The 18,168-nt window shown below is 45.6% G+C and overlaps 1 protein-coding gene across 4 annotated transcripts in view; it reads left to right on the top strand.

Moving 5' to 3' along the window:
• The first annotated feature begins 2,871 nt into the window (after positions 1-2,871).
• HROB (homologous recombination factor with OB-fold) overlaps positions 2,872-18,168 on the top strand; it is a 22,583-nt gene continuing 7,286 nt past the window's right edge. For 2 of the 4 annotated variants that reach the window (XM_060203397.1, XM_060203398.1), the window contains exons 1-6: positions 2,872-3,224; positions 4,397-4,447; positions 12,154-13,323; positions 14,403-14,486; positions 14,921-15,061; positions 16,606-16,714. In XM_060203397.1, the coding sequence (XP_060059380.1) occupies positions 3,222-3,224; positions 4,397-4,447; positions 12,154-13,323; positions 14,403-14,486; positions 14,921-15,061; positions 16,606-16,714 (1,558 nt within the window). In that variant the 5' untranslated portion in view covers positions 2,872-3,221. Of the gene's footprint in view, positions 3,225-4,396; positions 4,448-12,153; positions 13,324-14,402; positions 14,487-14,920; positions 15,062-16,605; positions 16,715-16,886; positions 16,973-18,168 lie in introns of all 4 variants that reach the window. The other 2 variants (XM_060203396.1, XM_060203399.1) reach the window with 2 other exon arrangements.

The following is an 18,168-nucleotide window of genomic DNA, read 5'->3' as shown; positions in this document are numbered from 1 at the left end:
CTCTCAATTTCTCTCTATCCAATAATTAATTAACTAATTAATTAATTTTTAAAAATTATTTCTTTATTGGGGAATTAATGTTTTACATTCAATAGTAAATACAATAGTTTGTACATGCATAACATTCCCCAGTTTCCCACATAACAATACAACCCCCACTAGTTCCTCTATCATCCTTCATGGACCTGTATTCTCCCCACCCACCCACCCCAGAGTCTTTTACTTTGGTGCAATACACCAATTCCATTTCAGGTTCTACTTGTGTTTTCTTTTCTGGTCTTGTTTTTCAACTTCTGCCTGAGAGTGAGATCATCCCATATTCGTCCTTCTGCTTCTGACTTATTTCACTCAACATGATTTTTTCAAGGTCCATCCAAGATTGGCTGAAAATGGTGAAGTCACCATTTTTTACAGCTGAGTAGTATTCCATTGTGTATATATACCACAACTTGCTCAGCCACTCATCTGTTGTTGGACACCTGGGTTGCTTTCAGGTTTTGGCTATTACAAATTGTGCTGCCAAGAACATAGGTGTACACAGATATTTTTGGATGGATGTGTTGGGTTCCTTAGGATATATCCCCAGGAGAGGAATTGCAGGGTCATAGGGTAGGTCCATTTCTAGCCTTCTGAGAGTTCTCCAGACTGTTCTCCACAGAGGTTGGACCAATTGACATTCCCACCAGCAGTGTAGGAGGGTTCCTTTGACCCCACACCCTCTCCAGCATTTGCTGCTGTTACCTTTTCTGATGTATGACATTCTCACAGGAGTGAAGTGATATCTCACTGTTGTCTTTATTTGCATTTTTCTGACAATCAGAGACTTGGAGCATTTTTTCATGTGTTTCTCAGCCTTTTGGATCTCTTCTCTGGTGAATATTCTGTCCAAGGCCTCCCCCCATTGTTGGATGGGGTTATTTGTTGTCTTGTTGTTAAGTCTGGCAAGCTCTTTATATATGTTGGTTATTAAACTCTTATCTGATGTATGGCATGTAAAGATCTTCTCCCATTCTGTGAGGGGTCTCTTGGTTTGGGTAGTGGTTTCTTTTGCTGTGAAGAAGCTTTTTAATTTGATGTAGTCCCATAGGTTTATACTTGCCTTAGTCTTCTTTGTAATTGGATTCGTTTCATTGAAAATGTCTTTAAAATGTATGCGGAAAAGAGTTCTGCCAATATTTTCCTCTAAGTATCTGATAGTTTGTGGTCTAACATCCAAGTCCTTGATCCACTTGGAATTTACTTTTGTATTTGGTGAAATACAGTGATTCAGTTTCATTCTTCTGCATGTTTCAACCCATTGTTTCCAACACCATTTGTTGAAGAGACTCTGCTTTCCCCATGTAATAGTCTGGGCCCCTTTGTCAAAGATTAGATGTCCATAGGTGTGGGGCAGAGCTCATATTCTAATGAGGAAGAGACACTATAAAGATGTAAACAGGGAGGGGATCAGTGGTAGCTCAGCGGGTTGAGAGCACGTGGCGAAAAGCGCAGGGACCGGATGCCGGTTCGAGCCCCTGGCTCCCCACCTGCAGAGGAGTCCCTTCACAAGCTGTGAAGCAGGTGTGTAGGTGTCTGTCTTTCTCTCCCCATCTCTGTCTTCCCCTCCTCTCTCCATTTCTCTTTGTCCTATCCAACAACGAACGACATCAACAATAACAATAATGACTACAACAAGGGCAACAAAAGGGGGAAAAATAGCCTCCAGGAGCAGTGGGTTCATGGTGCAGGCACTGAGCCCCAGTAATAACCCTGGAGGTTCTTCTTCTAGCATTTGCCCTTCTTCCGTAGCCAGTCAACAGCGTCAGGTTGAGCCTGATGTATAAAGTTTCGAGACCTCCTTTGAATCTGGAGAGGTGGCAGTCGTTGACTATGTGGGTCATAGTCTGTCTGAGGTAAAATAAAATAAAATAAAAAAGAAGAAAAAAGATGTAAACAGGGGGTGGGGATAGATAGCATAATGGTTATGCAAAGAGACTCTTGTGCCTGAGGCATTGAAGTCCCAGGTTCAGTCTCCTGCACCACCATAAGCCACAGCTGAGCAGTGCTCTGGTAAAATAATAAACAAACAAACAAACAAATAAAGCTTTATAATTTAAAAAAAAGATGTAAACAATGAGGTGCTAGGCTGTGGTCACTCGGTTAAGTGCTCACATTACAGTGTGCAAGGACTCAGGGTCTAGCCCCTGGTCCCCATCTGCAGGCAGAAAGCTTCACAAGTGGTGAAACAGAGCTACAGGTGTCTCTTTCCCTCTCTATCTCCTAATCCCTTCTCAATTTCTCTCTGCCTCTATCCAATAATAAATAAAAGGTTAAAAAAGATTTATAGAAGATGTAAAGAATGATAACTATACATATAAATAGTGCTGAGAAAGTGGTTCGGGACATGGTGCAGTGGATAAAGCATTAGTCTCTCATGAATGCAAGAGACCGGGAGTTCAATACCCGGCAGCACATGTACCAGATTGGTGTCTGGTTCTTTCTCTCTCCTCCTATCATTAACAAATCTTTAAAGAAAGAGAGAGAGAAAGAAAAAAAGAGAAAAAAAGTGCTGAGAAGGAAAGAGTGCTGTCATAGGAGTGGGGAGAGGGGTTTAGGTGAGAGAATAGGTGACAGGGAAGATCTGCAATCCAATTTGAAATAGGAAGGATAAAGAGGCAGACCCAGACATCTTTGTTTAATAAGTGTGTTTCAAGACTGGATGAATAGACTGATAAATCAATGGACGGGGGAACAGAGAGAAATAACAACGGGGTTATATTCTGACGTGCATGAGAATTATGCTCTAGTACCCAGTCCCTACCGTGTTTAGCACAGGAAAGTGGAATTAGGTAGGAACGACATTGCACAATTTTGCTCTTACCTGAGTGCACTTTGAATCAGCCACCGAGAGGGGGACGCTGGGGGGCGACCGAGAGCCTTTCTACTTCCCTTTAAGGCCCGGGCGGAAGACTAGCGGATGGAGGGCCTTTGTGTCGGAGGGATAGAAGTGGGACTCACCCTTTAAGAGGGCGGAGACTCCGGAGTGGCGGCGGCTTCGAACGCGTCCGGAGCGCGGACCCCGGCGACCCTCCTCCGGCCCCGCCGGGCCTCACCGTCGCTTTTCTTAGACCTTGTCCCTGAGACGCCGCCATCTTTCGGACTGCCGCCCGCCCACCCCCGGCGAGCTACTGCAGTCGGGGCCTGAGGAGCCCAGCCGGGGCCCAGGCCCGCAAGCTGTCTCCATGGTAATGCGGCGCCGCGGGCCGCTGGGCGGCCGACCCCTCCGGGTGCTGCTGCGGGGTCGGGGGCGGGGCGGGGCGGGTGCGCGGTGGGGTCTGGGGCCCGCCGTCTTGTTAGGGCGGGCTGGAAGCCCCCGGGGCCTTGCACCGGCCCTCTCTACCCGCCTTCCACCCACCTCCCTCGGGGCCTCAGTTTCCCTGCGGTCGCATCGCGCTGAACTGTTTACCTTTCCTGCAGCGCTGGGCACAGCCTGAGCCGACCTGCTGCCCAGCCCGCCCACCGCTCTGGTCTGTGGGCGCGAGGGGGGCTGCCCGGCTATGCTGCCCTGGCACCAGGGGCCGGGCGCACACCGAGGAGCTGCCCGCAGCAGCCTTCTGCCCAGGAAGAAGTGGCTGCGGCTGGGCCATTCCACCCTCCTAGGAGCATAGGTTGGGGGCAATGGATCCAAGAGGGAAATCGCCGACGTAGATCTTAGAAATAAAGGCACTGTGCTGGATTTATGGTAGTGTCTCATGTTTGACAGAATGTCCACAGATCTAATCTTTGGGATGTTGCAAAATCCTTAAGGCTTATGGGCACAGTGCTGAGTCTGAAGAGTGACCCACGTTCCCTCTGGCAGCCTCCCTTTTGCCCCCACCTTCCTCTTCCAGGATGAATGCGGATGGACCTAAGTATATTATTTCACAAAGTAGGCTTCTAAGTCACCTGAATTTTATTTTATTTTATTTTATTTTATTTTATTTTATTTTATTTTATTTACTCATGAGACATGACAGGAAAGAGAGAGAGAACCAGACATCACCCTGGCACATGTGCTGCCGGGAACTGAACTGGGGACCTCATGCCTGAGAGTCCAAAGCCTTATCCACTGCACCACCTTCGGGACCACTAAATCACCTGACTCTAATCTCTGGGAAAGGATGAGAGAGGACCTAGTGGGGGTTGTATTGTTATGTGGAAAACTGAGAAATGTTATGCATGTACAAACTACTGCATTTACTGTCGGCTGTAAAACATTAATCCCCCCCCAAAAAAAAACTAATCTCTTCTCTTTTTCCTCAATACTAGCAAGAAAAACACCTGATGTCTTGTTAAAATTAGGAAGAAGCATAGTGAGGACAGAATGTACTTGTAAATGTATTTCTCCTTCAGCCAAATTGCTTTGTTTTTCTTTCAGGCATGCAGCTTGCAGAAGCTGTTTGCTGTGGAAGAGGAATTTGAAGATGAGGTAAGGAAATGTCTAATAGAGATGGCAGGGGGAGGTCTTAAGATGTAGATACTGCCCCTCCCACAAGAAAAAGAAAAAAATAAAAAGATGTAAACACCCAACCCAGTACATTTTGGAGCATACTGTCCTCCTTTTATATGTATTGGACAGAGACAGCCAGAAATCGAGAGGGAAGGGGGTGATTGAGAGGGAGAGATAGAAAGATACCTGCAGTCCTGTTTCACCACTCACAAAGCTTCCTTCCTTGCAGGTTGGACCTGGGAGCTCGGACCCAGGTTCTTGCACATTGTAAAAGTGTGTGTTCAACCAGGTGCACCACAGGACATTATTCCCTAGACTTTCATTATTGATTGATTGATTGTCACTATTACTATTTTTACTAAAGCACTACACTGTTCTGCTCTCGTTTATAGTGGCCCAGGGAGCCTCAGGCCTGAGAGTCTTTTTTTTTTTTTAAAGTATTTTATTTTATTTGGCTCTGGTAAAATAAATATAAATAAATAATATAAATACATAATAATAAATATTTAAAAATTAACTAAAAATATTTATTTTACCAGAATACTGTTCAGCTCTGGTTTATGATGGTACAGAGGATTGAACCTGGGACTTTGAAGTCTCAGGCATGAGTCTTCACATAACCATTATGCTATCTACTCCTGCCCAGTCTGAAAATTTTTTTTGCATAACCATTATGCTATTTCCTCAGCCTCCTAAGCTTTAAATTTCTCCTCTACCATATGAGGTTTAGGTTTTGTTGTTGCTGTTGTTTGTTTTTGTTTTTTCTGTTTCATGTTTTTCTATTTCTGTCTTCTGATTGTAGGAGCTGAAATGGACACACTAGAATTATACCATTAAGGCCCTCACATATGATAATTAAATTAATTTCTGGGGAGGGGCCCAGGCGGGTATTTTCTCCTCTTCTCTCTCTCTCTTTAGATTTATTCATTTATGATAGTGGTAAGAGGAGAAAGAAAAACAGCATTACTCTGGCACATGTGATGCTGGGGCTTAAACTCAGGACCTTATGCTAGAGAGTCCAGTGTTTTTTCCACTCTACTGCCTCCTGAGTTGCTGGGCAAGGCTCTTTCTAACCTCAGGGTACAGAAACCACAGAACTAGCATCCTTCATGGCTTTTGTCTTGCTCAGATCCAATAATGATAGTCTATCTGAAGTTATGAAATTGCTGCCTCCAACACTCTTCAGGAAAAAAAAAAGACAAAAAAAAATTCCTCAGGAAGAGACAGGTTTGTTTACTTTTAAATTTAACCTCCTGTTTATTTATTAATAATTTATTTTGCCACCAGCGTTATTGCTGGGTTATGCCAGCATGACTGGTTGACTGCCTTTAGTGTCCTTTTGAAATTTCTTTCTCTCTTTGTGATAGGAAAACAAGGGGGATGGGCGGGAGAGAAAGAGACACCTGCCACACTGATCCACCATTCATGTAACTTCCCTCCCTACAGGTGGGAACCAGGGTCTTGAGTCTGGGTCCGTGTGCATAGTAATGGGTATGCCACCATTTGGCCCCCATCTTTTTATTTTTTAAGATTTATTTGCTATTACCTGGGCTTTGCTGCTCTGGACTGACTTTTTCAGATAGAGACAGAAACAGAAATGAAAAGATAACATAGCATTGAAGTTTCCTCTAGTGCTATGGGGGCTGGGATTGAACCTAAATCACATGTATGACAAAGCAGTGCACCATCCAAGTGAGCTATCTTGTTGGTCCAAGAGATGAAATTTAAGTAAAGTCCAGAGATAGAAATTTAACTACTGGGCAGGGTTAGATAGTATAATGGTTATGCAAAGAGACTCTCATACCTGAAGCTTCAAAGTCCCAAGTTCAATCCCCTGTACCACAAGCCAGAGCTGAGCAGTGCTTTGGTTAAAAAAAGGCGGGGGGGAGTCCGGCAGTAGCGCAGTGGGTTAAGTGCACGTGGCACAAAGCGCAAGGACAGGCACAAGGATCCGGATCGAGCCCCCAGCTCCCCACCTGTAGGGGAGTCGCTTCACAGGCGGTGAAGCAGGTCTGCAGGTATCTATCTTTCTCTTACCCCCGTCTCCCCTCCTCTCTCCATTTCTCTCTGTCCTACCTAACAACAACAATAATAACTACAACAACAATTACAACAACAATGAAAAACAACAAGGGCAACAAAAAGGGAAAAATACATACATATATATACATATATATATATATATATATATATATATATATATATATATATATATATGGAGCCGGGAGGTAGCACAGCGGGTTAAGCGCAAGTGGTGCAAAGCACAAGGACCAGCATAAGGATCCCGGTTTGAGCCCCTGGCTCCCCACCTGCAGGGGAGTCGCTTCACAAGCAGTGAAGCAGGTCTGCAGGTGTCTATCTTTCTCTCCCCCCCTCTGTCTCCTCCCCTCCTCTCTCCATTTCTCTCTGTCCTATCCAACAATGACAACATTAATAACTGTAACAATAAAACAACAAGGACAACAAAAGGGAATAAATAAATATTAAAAAAAAGAAAGAAAGAAAAAGAAATTTAACTACTTAGAGTGCCAGCAACCATGTGAGACTTTGCCCTCCTGACTATAGACAAACATACATGGAAATTACTAAACTACATTTATAGAATTGAATGGTGTAGAGTCACACTATTTTAATCAATGACTAGCTGTTCAAACCTACTTTAAAAAATATTTATTGGGGTGGAGGGTAGATAGCATAATGGTTATGCAAAGAGATTCTCATGCCTGAGGCTCCAAAGTCCCAGGTTCAATCTCCTGCACCACCATAAGCCAGAGCTGAGCAGTGCTCTGGTAAAAAAAATAATAATTAATTAAAAAAAACTATTTGGGTGGGGGTAGATAGCATAATGGTTCTGCAAAGAGACTCTCATGCCTGAGGCACTGAAGTCCTACATTCAATCCCCACACCACCATAAGCCAGAGCTGAGCAGTGCTCTGGTAAAGTAAAATAAAATAAAAATAAAATAGAAAAGTTTAAAAAATTTTATTTATGGGGTTGGGCAGCAGCACACTCAGTTAAGTATACATGCTATGGCGCACAAGCACTCCAGGTCAAGTCCTTGGTTCCTACCTGTAGGGGGGAAGCTTCACGAGTGAGGAAACAGTGCAGAGCTATCTCTCTTTAATAATCTTGTTTTACTGGATAGAGATAGCCAGAAATCAAGAGGGAAGTGGGTGGTAGAGAGGGAGAGACACCTGCAGCCCTGATTTACCACTTGCAAAGCTTTCCCCCTGCAGGTGGAGCGTGGGGGCTCAAACCCAGGTCCTTGTGTATTGTAACATGTATGTTCAAGCAGGTGCACCACCACCCAGCTCCCCTGTAGCTATCTGTTTTTTTAATATTTATTTTCCCTTTTATTGCCCTTGTTGTTTTCTATTGTTGTAGTTATTGTTACTGATGTTGTCGTCGTTAGATAGGACAGAGAGAAATGGACAGAGGAAGGGGAGACAGAAACGGGGAGAGAAAGATAGACACCTGCAGACCTGCTTCACCGCCTGTGAAGCGATTCCCCTGCAGGTGGGGAGCTGGAGGCTCGAACCGGGATCCTTACGCCAGTCCTTGCACTTTGTGCCACCTGCACTTTAACCCGCTATGCTACTACCCGACTCCCTAATCTTTTTTTTTAATTTTTACTATCTTTTTTTTTAAGACTTTATTTATTTATTAATGAGAAAGATAGGAGAGAGAGAGAAAGAACCAGAGGTCACTCTGGTACATGTGCTGCTGGGGATTGAACTCAGGACCTCATGCTTGATAGTCTAGTGCCTTAGCCACTGAGCCACCTCCCGGACCACAATCTTTATTATCTTTATTTACTTATTGGATAGAGTTAGCCAGAAGTTGAGAGGAAGGGGGAGGGAGAGAGACCTGCAACACTGCTTCACCACTTGTGAAGCTTTCCCTCTTCAGGTGGGGACCAGAGGCTTGAATCTCGGTCCATGTGCACTATAGTGTGAGAGCCTAACCAGGTGCACCACCGCCTGCCCCCCCAACTTTTTTTTTACCTCTAGCTTTTCCCATTTATTGAGGCCCTAATAACATGCCATGTATGGATTCTAGCATTGATTCTGTAAAGTTACTTGACCTCTCTGAGTCCTAGTTTCTTCATCCATAAAATAGGAATAATAAAAGTAATAATAGTACCCATTCATAGGGCCATTGTGAGAAGTCATTGAGAGAATTCTGGTAAAATATTTACATGGTGCCTGGCCAGGCCCAGTGAGGTTTCAAATGTTAGTTATTTTTGTTCTCAGGATTTGATTGTTGGTTTTACAAATAATTCAGCTTAGTCAGGAAATGCATCCTTGTTTTAGTCTTTCAGTTTTAGAGATGTAAAATCACAGCCTGAAAAAGCAAATCTTAAAGTGACCCTCTTGAAGAAAACGAATAAATAAAGTGACCCTCTTGGGTTTTTCTAGGTGATAGAGAGACTGCTAGACCAATAATGGATTGGGAGTGAAGGAATCTGACAGCTCAAGTGTCTTGTTCTATGAAAATGATCGAGCAATTCTCTTCCCCCTGCCCAAGGCAGATGACATCATGTCTAGGAGTCAGCTCTTCTGGAAAAAGGGCTCCATCAACCTCCAGGGTCATCAGGATTTTAAAGCTGCTGTAACAGTGATATTATTAATATTATTGCTAATTCATAGGGTAGCCCTGCTGGAGTATTCTGCTCTTCTGTTAATGCACAAAATAGAAAGGGAGAGAGACTTTTTCTAGCCCAGACAGTTCAATGCAACAGCAGGGGTTGGGGGTGGAGGGGACCTTCCTGTCAGTTAAATCAGCAGTTCTGACTCAAAAACACCCTCAGAACAGGTCTGTTGCTCTTGGAGGTGTCAATCTCACCTTGCTTCCCAACTGGAATCCATACTTAATTTAACTTGCCTGGAAAGCTATATTTATCTTCTGCCTATTTTGCTGGATCCCAGGCCTCTCTGGCTTACTGAAGGCTGTGCGTATATGTGGGGAGGTGGTGGAGGAAAGATGTGGGCTGAGGACAAGCAGCATAACCAGCTGGATAGATCCTTTGTTACACAGGCTGGACACCAGGAAGCAAGTTTTCCTTGAGATGGGGTGTGTGACCTTGGGTGATTTATTTGATTCCTTGGTGCTCTTGTATGCTTACTTCTCCTGCTGGTCTCCCAGTTGCTGTTCTTCTCTAATCCAAGACCAAAGAGAGAAGCTACTGAAGATTTAGCCTTAGAATTCTTTCTGGAGGAAGCCTAGTTTTGGGCTCATGGGCAAGGTCAAGGGTTATGAAGATGCCATTATTGCTTTTTATTTGTTTGTTTTTTCACCAGAATACAGCACAGCTCTGGCTTATGCTGAACACACACACACACTTTTACCAGAGTACCTCTTAGCTCTGGCTATTTATTGGTGCTACTGGATACCATACCTGTGACCTCTCAAGTGCAAGTTTTTATTATTTTATTTATTTATTTTACCAGAGCAATGCTCAGTTCTGGCTTATGATGATAAGGGTAATTGAACCTCCTGCCTCAGAACCTTAAGCATGAGTCTTTTTGTATAGCCATTATGCTGTCTCCCTCACCATCAAATGTAAGTCTTAGCTCCCCAGCTCCATGCCTTAGTTTCTTGTTTGTATTTATCTGTTTAATATCATGTATTTAAACATAAAAGCAGTGTCTCTTCTACTCAGGCAGTGGCTCACTCAGTAGACTACACAGTTACATTTGCACAGCCCTGGGTTCAGTTCCCCAGCCCCCACCTTCAGCTGGGAAACTTTATGAGCACTGGAATGGTGTTACTGGTGTCTTTCACTCTTCCTCTCTCTCCCCTCTCGGTTTTTTTCTGTCTCTATCAGAAAAGAAAGAGAAAGTGGAGATCTGTAAAGATCCTCTCTAGGTGGTGCAGTGGATAAAGGATTGTTTTGTTTGTTTGTTTGTTTTGCCAGAGCACTGCTCAGCTCTGGTTTATGGTGGTATGGGGGAATTGAACCTGGGACTTCGGATCCTCAGGCATGAGAGTCTCTTTGCATGTTTGTTATCTACCCCTGCCCAGTATTGGCCTTTCAAGCATTAGGTCCTAAGTTTGATCCTTAGCAATGCATGTACCAGAGTGATGTTTGGTTTTTCTTTCTCTCCTCCTATCTCTCTAATAAATAAAATAAAATCTTACAAAAAAAAAAAAAAAAAAGAAAGAAGATGGTCTGGGGGTAGCACAGTGAGTAAAGCATTAGACTCTCAAGCATAAAGTCCTGAGTTTGATTCCCGGCATCATGTGTACCAGAGTGATGTCTGGGTTCTTTCTCTCTCTCCTCCTACCCTTTTTTTGGGGGGGGGAATTAATGTTTTACATTCAACAGTAAGTACAAGAGTTTGTACATGCATAACATTCCCCAGTTTTGCATATAACAATACAACCCCCACTAGGTCCTCTGAATCCTTCTTGGACCTGTATTTTCCCCACCCACCCACCCCAGAGTCTTTTACTTTGGTGCGATACGCCTCCTCCTACCTTTCTAATAAATAAATAAAATATTTTTTTTAATTGTACTTTTTTTTTTTTTTTTTTTTTGCCTCCACGGTTATCACTGGGGCTTGGTGCCTGAACTATGAATCTACTGCTCTTGGAGGTCATTTTTCCCATTTTGTTGTCTTTGTTACCCTTGTTGTCATTATTGTTGTTGTTATTGATGTTGTTGGATAGGACAGAGAGAAATGGAGAGAGGAGGGGAAGAGAGAGAGGGGGAGAGAAAGATAGACACATGGCAGATCTGCTTCACCGCTTGTGAAGTGACCCCCTTGCATGTGGGGAGCCGGGGGCTTGAACTGGGATCCTTTCGCAGGGCCTTGCACTTTGCACCATGTGCGCTTAACCCACAGTGCTACTGCTTGGCTCCTAAATTGTACCTTTTAAAAATAAAATAAAATAAATTATTTATTTATTTATTTTCTTTATGTTGTCCTTGTTGTTTTATTGTTGTAGTTATTGATGTCATCGTTGTTGGATAGGACAGAGAGAAATGGGGGGGGGAGAAAGATAGATACCCGCAGATGTGCTTCACCACTTGAGAGGCAACTCCCCCAGTAGGTGGGGAGCCGGGACCTCGAACAGAATCCTTATTCCGGTCCTTGCGCTTTGTGCCACCTGTGCTTAACCCACTGCGCTACTGCCCGACTCCCTAAATTGTACTTTTTATAAAGTATTTATTTACTCATGAGAAAGATGGCAGGAGAGAAAGAACGAGACATTGCTCTGGTACATGTGCTGCTGGGGATCCATCTCAGGACTTCATGGTTGAGAATCCAATGCTTTATCCACTGTGCCACCTCCCGGACCACAAATTGTATTTATTTTATTTTATAGGACAGATAGAAATTGAGAGGGAGGAGGAGGTAGAGAGAAAGAGGCACTTGCAGCATTATTATACCACTTGTGAAGCTTTCCCCTGCAGGTGGAGGCTTGAACCCAGGTCCTTATGCATGGTGATACATGCACTTAACCATGTGTACCACCACCCAATCCCTTACAGCCCCCTAATAAGTAAAATCTTTACAACAAAACAAATCAACAGCAACAAAAAAGAATAGAAAGACCCCCCCCCCCCAGGAGCAATGGAGTGTGGTGTAGGCACCAAGCCCCAGCAATAATAACACTGGTGGCCCAAAAAAATTTTGTTGTTGTTGTTGATGTCAAAAGTCATTCTGCTTTCTCTATAGGATTTCTTGTCTGCCGTGGAGGATACAGAGAACCAGTTTGCTGGCTCACACCCTGTGAATTCCGGATGCCTGAGACCTGTCTCTTCCTGGCCAAGAGACAGTGTGCAGGCTCAGTCTGCAGGGCAGCTGTTGTCATGCCCCACTGCTCCTTCAGAGACTTTGGGCCAGCCAGCTCATGGACTCCATCTTCCAGCCTCCAGCATGCCAAGGACTGCCAGGGGTCCACCTTCCACAAAAACAGCCCCCTTAAGGCCCATCTCAACTTCCAACAATCCAGCAAGAGCGATACTGACAGAGTTGCCCCAAGAGCCAATAAAACCTCCATCTATAGTTTGCCACCCCCTGTTAACCTTTGAGAGCCAACAGCAGGTGAGCAGTGGCTTTGAAGGACCTGAACAAGATGAATTTGATAAGATCCTGGCAAGCATGGAGCTGGAGGGGCCAGGCATGGAGTCAGATCTAGGAGTGAGCGGTGAGACCCCAGGAGTCCTGCCTGTTTGGCAGCGGGAGGACTCAGTATTGGCTAAAAAGGCCCGGGTTGCTGATCTCAGCAGGTCTTGCCAAAAGTGGCCCATGCCTGCCACCCATCTCGTGAGCATCTCCTCAGCACAGGGTGAACTTCCTCTTGGCCACTTTAGGACTCCACCGGCTTGCGGGAAGCCTGGTACTGTGAGTGATGTTCCTGTCCCAAATGCCTCAGCAGCTCCCACTCAGCAGCAGCACTGGGAAGCCTGTCCTGCAGGTCCTTCTCTTTCAGCACCTCAGCTTCCCCAAGCTGCTGACAGGCCTGTTCAGAGCAGCCCTCAAAATCATTTTTCTGACCAGTCTTTCCAGTCTCCAGTTAACTGCTTAAGTCGGAAGCCTCACTTTCTAGGACCTCAGACTCCCAACTCAGGCTCTTCCACACCTTCAAGGACTGTCCATGGATCATTTCCTCGGAGACCCTTGCAACCCCGAGCTCCACTGTCCTCTGTTCAGTCTCCTGTTGGCACCCCGAAAGGTCCCCATTCTTCCCTGGCTCCCCAAGCCGCTCTTCAGACACCCGTAGTTACTAACCACCTGGTGCAGCTAGTCACGGCTGCCAGCAGGACACCCCAGCAGCCCATGCGCACCTCCACCCCTGCCAAAACACGCCGATTCCCTGGCCCAGCAGGGGTCCTGCCTCATCAGGTGAGTGACAGCTTCTCTCTGTCTGATGCCATAGCTGTCCAGGGAGTGAGAGAGAGAAACAGGTTCTACTACGGTCCACTCTCAGAATATGTTTCTACCTGGGTTGACAAGAAGGAAGGAAGTACAGAGAAGGGAAGGTTTTCTTCCTTTCTTCTTTTTTTTCTTTGATCTTTTTACTTATTTTTTAAAATTATTTTATTTTATTTTTTCCCTTTTGTTGTCCTTGTTTATCATTGTTGTTGTTATTGCTGTTGTCGTTGTTGGATAGGATAGAAAGAAATGGAGAGAGGAGGGGAAGGCAAAGACACCTGCAGACCTGCTTCACCGCCTGTGAAGCAACTCCCCTGCAGGTGGGGAGCTGGGGGCTCGAACCAGGATCCTTATGCCAGTCCTTGTGCTTTGCACCACCTGCGCTTAACCTGCTGCACTACTGCCTGACTCCCTAGAAGAGACTGTTCTAAGTAGCATGTGTGATAGAGATGCTGGAGAGAATCCAGCTCCCTAGATTTGCTGAGGGGACTTTGGGATGGGCAACTTGGACACTGATGGTTGTGTGTCCAGGGACTGTGTTCCAGAGAACATTTCAGCACTGGAAAGGCCGAGAAGAACATGTGCAAAGACACAGAGGCATGAAAGCCTGATGTTGTGGCTGGCATGTGGGACTAGCATGGGGAAGGTGGGGCTGTGCATATGTGCATAGCATTTGAATGTCAGCATCAGTGGAATACAGGCTCCATCCAGCTAGTCATGGGTCAGATGCCAAATAATTGGACTCTGTGGATCTGGGCTGGTTGTGAGAGGCACACCCCTTCCCATTTAAAGGTCATTGCCCCTTTCAGGCAGCCCTAGGTTCTGCTTCTGCACCAGCCTCAGCTTCCTCACATATCCCAAAATGATCCCCAAAGTGTTTTCTATGAGCTGCCAGCGAGGCTCCTGAGACTTCGTTAGGAGAGATGTAATATGTGTTAATTGTCCCTGATAGTTTCCTGAACTCATTATGTAACCCAGACAAGAAGCTGTACTTGTAAATAACAGCTGCTGAGCTTGCTCTCGCCTTTTCCTTTTCTCTCCCCTCATAGCACAGCGGGAAGAATCTGGAGGAGATCATGGTTTCCACACCCCAGACTCCAACTCACGGTGCTCTGGCTAAATTCCAGACAGAGGTAACTGCTTCTGTGCCATTGTTCATTTTCTGAGCTTCGTTTGAGAGTAGGGACATCCCGACCTACTTCAGGAGTCGTGATTCAAAGTTTATGCTGCTCTCTACCAAGGAGCTTTTGGGGAGAGGCAATTGCACTGGCATAAAATGAGCTTTAGACTGGTGCCAGCCACACATTAACCAAAGCTGGGGGATCAGCTTTCGGTAACCATCTAAGCATGAAAGGCCTAGTCCATTCCATCTTCCTTCGTGGAAGAGAATACAATGAGTATTAAGAAATTCTAGTGGGCTGGCAAAATAGCTAACTAAATAAATGAGCGACTGACCACCATGCTAGAGGAAATGTTCCCTTCCTCTCCCATCCCTCCATCCTGTCTCAGTTGTGGTCTGTAGCGTGGTGGACCCATTAATGCAGGCTCCCCCTCTGCTTTGTGCCAGATTGTTACTAGTTCCCAGGCGTCAGCGGAAGAGGATTTTGGGCGAGGTCCGTGGATGACCATGAAATCTGCTCTGGGCCTGGATGAGAGAGACCCTACCTGCTTCCTCTCTACTTACAGCATTGTCATGGTGCTGCGGAAGGTAAGGGTCTTGGGTGCTGAGACTTGAAGGGGAAGTTTGTTTGTTTGTTTGTTTTGTCATCTCTGGACCTTCACTGCTTCAGCCTGACTTTTTCAGACAGAGAGCAGAAGAAGAGGGAAAGAAACTACAGTGCAGAAACTTACTTCAGTGTTGTGGGAGCCAGTCTCAAATCTGGGTCTCATACATAGCAAAAAAGCTCACTGAGTGAGCTATTTTGCCTGCCTGGAAAGATATTTCTACCCTTTCCACTGACCTCTTCTGCCTTGCTCCACCTTATGGAAGAAGCTGCATTGCTCCCTTTTACCTTAGGCTCAGAAGTGGTAGCATCAAGTCCCTTTGGTCATATTTTCCACTTATGTTTTCACTGCCACCCACAGCATTGGGAATAGGCAGGAGGAGAGTGGGTCACAGATCTGTCTTTGCATGTCCTAGTCTGGGAAGCAGTGAGGTAAACACACTGCTCCCCTCAGGAATCCCCATTGGTCAGGGGTCATGTACAGAGACAGGTTAGTACATATGCAAGCGTAGCCCTGCTGTGGCCTCCCTTGATGGAGCTCTGTTTGATACCAACACACAGAACCTGGTCCCTGTCTCAGCAGGTAAAGCGCATACCTTTATCTCGCCTGTACTTGGCACCACATGGGAGTGCCATGAATGATGGGGCAGTGCTTTGGTGCCTCTCCCCTTCTTTCTCTCAAGAGACTACAGAAAGAGCTGGACGGACTGGACATATGCATGAGGCCTAGGGTTCGTTTTCCAGAAAGCACCAAAGGAAAGGATTCTGGGGAAGGAGGACAGGGAGAGGGACAGGGGGAGGGAGCTTTCAGGCCCTGGTATATGGTAATGGGCCTGATTTAGGGGTGAGAGTGCTTTGCAGACACTTGTCTTGGTGAGATGAGAAATTGTGCCCATGTGCCAGTAGTTGTAGTATAAACCATTAACTCTCCCATAGAAAAATGAGAGAAGGAGAAAGAGAAGAAGGAGGAAAGAGAAAAAGGGGCTGGGTGGTCATACACCTGGTTAAGTACACATGTTACCATGCCTGAGGATTGTGTTCAAGCCCCTGACCCCCACCTGCATGAGAGGTGCTTCATAAGTGGTGAAGAAGGTCTGCAGGTGTCTGTTTTTCTCTCTCCCTCCCCCTCTCTTCTCAGTTTCTCTCTGTCCTATAAAATAGAAAAGGAAAAAACGGTTGCTGGGAATGGTGGATTCATCATGCTGGCACCAAGCACCAGCTAGCCCTGGAAAAGGGCAGGTGGGGGTAGACAGCATAATGGTTATGCAAAGAGACTCAGATTCAATCAACCACCACTACCACCACCATAAACCAGAGCTGAGCAGTGCTCTGGTTAAAAAAAAGAGAGAGAGAAATAGTGAACCTGTTGGCCTCAGGCCACCAAGTGAAATGAAGCAAACCCTCTAAATAGCTCCTCTGCTCTCCACAAAGGATCAGCACCATACACTTCCATGTGCCTAGGCAAGCTTGTGACCCTTGCAGGTAGGAGGGGCAGGATTGGCTTTGCAAATGCCTTTCTTATAACCAGGCAGCCCTGAAACAGCTTCCCAGGAACAAAGTCCCCAACATGGCAGTGATGATCAAGTCCCTGACTCGGAGCACCATGGACGCTAGTGCAGTGTTCAAGGACCCCACAGGTGAGTGGTCAGGTCTAGGTGGGTCTGATGAGTGGCCTCCATTGAGGTCAGGAGGTGAGGAAGAGTCATCCTGTCCACTGGCAGACGGGCATATTGTAGTGTGCAGCCCTTAACTGAGACTGACTGCTGTGCTGCCCTTAACTGAGACTTAATGGGCATGTGGTGTTTGCAGGAGAGATGCAGGGCACGGTGCACAGGTTGCTGCTTGAGACTCGCCTGAATGAGCTGAAGCCTGGCTCTGTGCTGCTGCTGAAACAGGTATGGGATGTGACTGGGGAGACAGCTCAGAGGTAGAGTGCAGGACTTGTAAACATAAGAGCCTTAGTTCAACCCCCGGTGCTGCATTTGCCAGAATGATGCCATGCTTACATCTCTCATATTAATAAATCTTTTTTAAAAGTATTTATTCCCTTTTGTTGCCCTTGTTTTATTGTTGTAGTTATTATTGTTGTTATTGATGTCATAGTTGTTGGATAGGACAGAGAGAAATGGAGAGAGGAGGGGAAAACAGAGGGGGAGAGAAAGATAGACACCTGCAGACCTGCTTCACTGCCTGTGAAGTAAAGCCCCTGCAGATGGGAAGCCGGGAGCTCGGACCGGGAACCTTATGTCGGTCCTTGCATTTGCACCACCTGTGCTTAACCCGCTGCGCTACCGTCTGACTCCCTAAATAAATCTTAAAAAAATAAAAAGTAGCTGTCTAGGACATGGCACAATCCCAGGCATTGGGCTTTGAATATGAAGTTCCAAGTTCAATCCCTGTCACATGTGTAGAGTGACAGTCTGGTTTTCTCCCTACCCCTCATAAATAAACCTTTGAAAAAAATAATAAGGGTGGGGAGACAACATAATGGTTATGCAAAATACTTTTATGTCTGAGGCTTTGAAGTCCCCTGCACCACTATAACCCAGAGCTGAGCAGTATTTTTTTTGGGGAAAAAAAAAAAATATATATATATTTACTTATTTTTTGCATCCACGGTAATTGTTGGGGCTCGGTGCCTGCACCACAAATCCACTGCTACTGAAAGCTATTTTTTTTCCTTTTTTGTTGCCCTTGTTTTTTTTTAATCATTGTTGTAGTTATTGTTGTTGTTGTTATTGATGTCATTGTTGGATAGGACCAAAAGAAATGGAGAGAGGAGGGGAAGACAGGGGGAGAGAAAGATAGACACCTGCAGACCTGCTTCACCACCTGTGAAGCGACTCCCCTGCAGGTGGGGAGCCGGGGTTCGAACCGGGATCCTTATGCCTGTCTTGGTGCCGTGTGCGCTTAACCCACTGCGCTACTGCCCAACCCCCTACTTACTTATTTTTTAAGCAGGCATGGAACTTGAAGGGGAGATTATTTTTTTTTCTTGTCACCTGAGCCTTCACTGCTCCAGCCTGACTTTAGGAAGAGAAGCAGAGGTAGAGGGGAAAGAAACTACAGTGCTGAAACTTCAATGCTATGG

Source organism: Erinaceus europaeus, chromosome 12 (genome assembly GCF_950295315.1).
Source record: "Erinaceus europaeus chromosome 12, mEriEur2.1, whole genome shotgun sequence".
NCBI classification, from domain to species: domain Eukaryota; kingdom Metazoa; phylum Chordata; class Mammalia; order Eulipotyphla; family Erinaceidae; genus Erinaceus; species Erinaceus europaeus.
This window is presented reverse-complemented; position numbering and strand designations above follow the sequence as displayed.